General features: G+C 38.0%; 1 protein-coding gene across 1 annotated transcript in view; it reads right to left on the minus strand.

Moving 5' to 3' along the window:
• Nucleotides 1-2,257, minus strand: part of LOC106874832 (tryptase beta-2) — a 27,338-nt gene that overhangs the window by 17,931 nt on the left and 7,150 nt on the right. The window contains exon 5 of the mRNA XM_014922719.1: nt 2,188-2,253. Coding sequence (XP_014778205.1) covers nt 2,188-2,253 — 66 coding nt within the window. The remainder of the gene's footprint in view (nt 1-2,187; nt 2,254-2,257) is intronic.

The following is a 2,257-nucleotide window of genomic DNA, read 5'->3' on the forward strand; positions in this document are numbered from 1 at the left end:
GATTAGATCGACACCAGTATGCAACTGGTACTTAATTTATCGACCCAGAAAGGCCTTGTCGACCTTGGCAGAATTTGAACTCGGAACGTAAAGACATATGAAATACCGCTAAGTATTTCGCCCGGCGTGCTAACGTTTCTTATTTCTTTATTGCCCACAAGGGGCTAAACATAGAGGGGACAAACAAGGACAGACAAAAAGATTAATTCGACCCCAGTGCGTAACTGGTACTTAATTTATCGACCCCGAAAGAATGAAAGGCAAAGTTGAACTCGGTAGAATTTGAACTCAGAACGTAACGGCAGACGAAATACTGCTAAGCATTTCGCCCGGCGTGCTAACGTTTCTGCGAGCTCACCGCCTTGATATTAATTAAATATTGAATGTAGTCGGAGGTGGAGAGTGAGTGTAATGTTTCAGCAAATTAAGCAAACAATATGGTGTTGCGATTTGTCACACTTTCAGACAACTAAACGTGGAACGGGTGAAAAAGAAATAATTGATTTGGCTTGGGTATAAGGAATTTCTTTGACAGAATCGTTAGAGCGTCACACAAAATGCTTAACGGCATTTCTACCGACTTCTCCGTCGGTCTGAGTTCATATGTCACCGAATTCAACTTTACCATTCATTTTGTCGTCGTCGTCGTCATCATCATCATCATCATCGTCAATCCCTGAATATTACTGTTTCAAGTCCAATGACTCACAGGACCGCTTACTCAATTTCCATGGCGTATAAGGTGCCGAGATCGCAACATTACCTCTGAACGAAACCGGGGATCGCGAGTACCAGGGCATCTAATATTATTATTATTATTATTATTATTATTATTATTATTATTATTATTATTATTATTATTATTATTATTATTGTTGTTGTTGTTGTTATTATTAAGGCGGCGAGCTGGCTGAATCATTAGCACGCCGGGCGAAATGCTTAGCGGTATTTCGTCTGTCGCTACGTTCTGAGTCAAATTCCGCCAGGGTCGATACGTAGCCTGTATCCGATACGTACGCAGTCTTCAACACTTGTCAGTCCTCTTCCTCCATTTGCTCTCTCCGTGTATAGGCGATCAGTGTCTGCACGTGGGTGATGGGTTCTATGCATCGTTAGGAGATTTCTTGAGTTCCTGTAAATCTCCTTTAGCTTCTCCTCTGTCCACTTCAGGATTCCATTGCCATACCGAACTAGTGCGACTGCGCGCGAGTCTATTGCCGAAATTATGTTTCTTGCATTCAGCTTTGAAGCCAATATTTTTTTCACTCGCCACAAGTACTCACTTTTTCTTTTCCTTCATGTCGTGGTTTTTGATTCCATCTGCCGCAAGTATTCTCAGGTATTTATAGCTGGACTGAGGTTGAATGGCCTTCATCATTTCACCACTTGGCCACTATATGCTTTCTGTCCTGGCAAGATTTCCTTATCTCATCACCATCGTAGCACATTTTGAGAGCCCAAACTCCATGTTAACGTCATTGGTGAAAATCTGCACAGGCTGGACTAGGCTGTCCAGTTCTGCCTCAGTTTTTGTGAATAGCTTCAGGTTGTCCATGAATAGCAAATGATTAAAAAAAAAAAAGAAAATACTATAGTATAACATATCACATCGTATTTACGATAAAAGAATCTATCAATGGAAAATCACATTGTAGGTAAGATATAAAAAAAAAATCACTAAACATCTCAAAGTTTTAGCAAACATGGAAAGTTATGGAAAAGGCTTACACATTTTGTGGGAGAGCTGTTATATGGCCATCCTATTGTGTGAATGCCTACAGCAGCCTTGAGAATCAATTGGAAGAGGAGGGAGGGTAGAGAGAGAGAGAGAGAGGAGACGAAGAGGATGCAGGTAGATAAGCTCGCCAAAATTCCAGCGTGGACACGAATTTATGTATAGAAATCTAGATTTTTTTGGAAGGACCTAGCATGGCTAAAATAGAGAAATTTATGAAATTTCTGAGAGTAGCATCGACATGTTGGAACTAGCATAGCTAAGATATAGAAATTTATAAACAACATCTCAAAGTTGTATTATTATTATTATTATTATTATTATTATTATTATTATTATTATTATTATCATCATCATCATCATCATCATCATTATTTATTATTATTATTATTATTATTATTATTATTATTATTATTATTATTATTATTATTATTATTATTTGTTTTCCTTACTTGTGGTTGAGACTATTGTCTCATTAACTTCTTCTGTATTCACTGATTGTATTTCCTGGGTAGAATCTTC

This window comes from Octopus bimaculoides, chromosome 3 (assembly GCF_001194135.2).
Source record: "Octopus bimaculoides isolate UCB-OBI-ISO-001 chromosome 3, ASM119413v2, whole genome shotgun sequence".
Taxonomy (NCBI): Eukaryota; Metazoa; Mollusca; class Cephalopoda; order Octopoda; family Octopodidae; genus Octopus; species Octopus bimaculoides.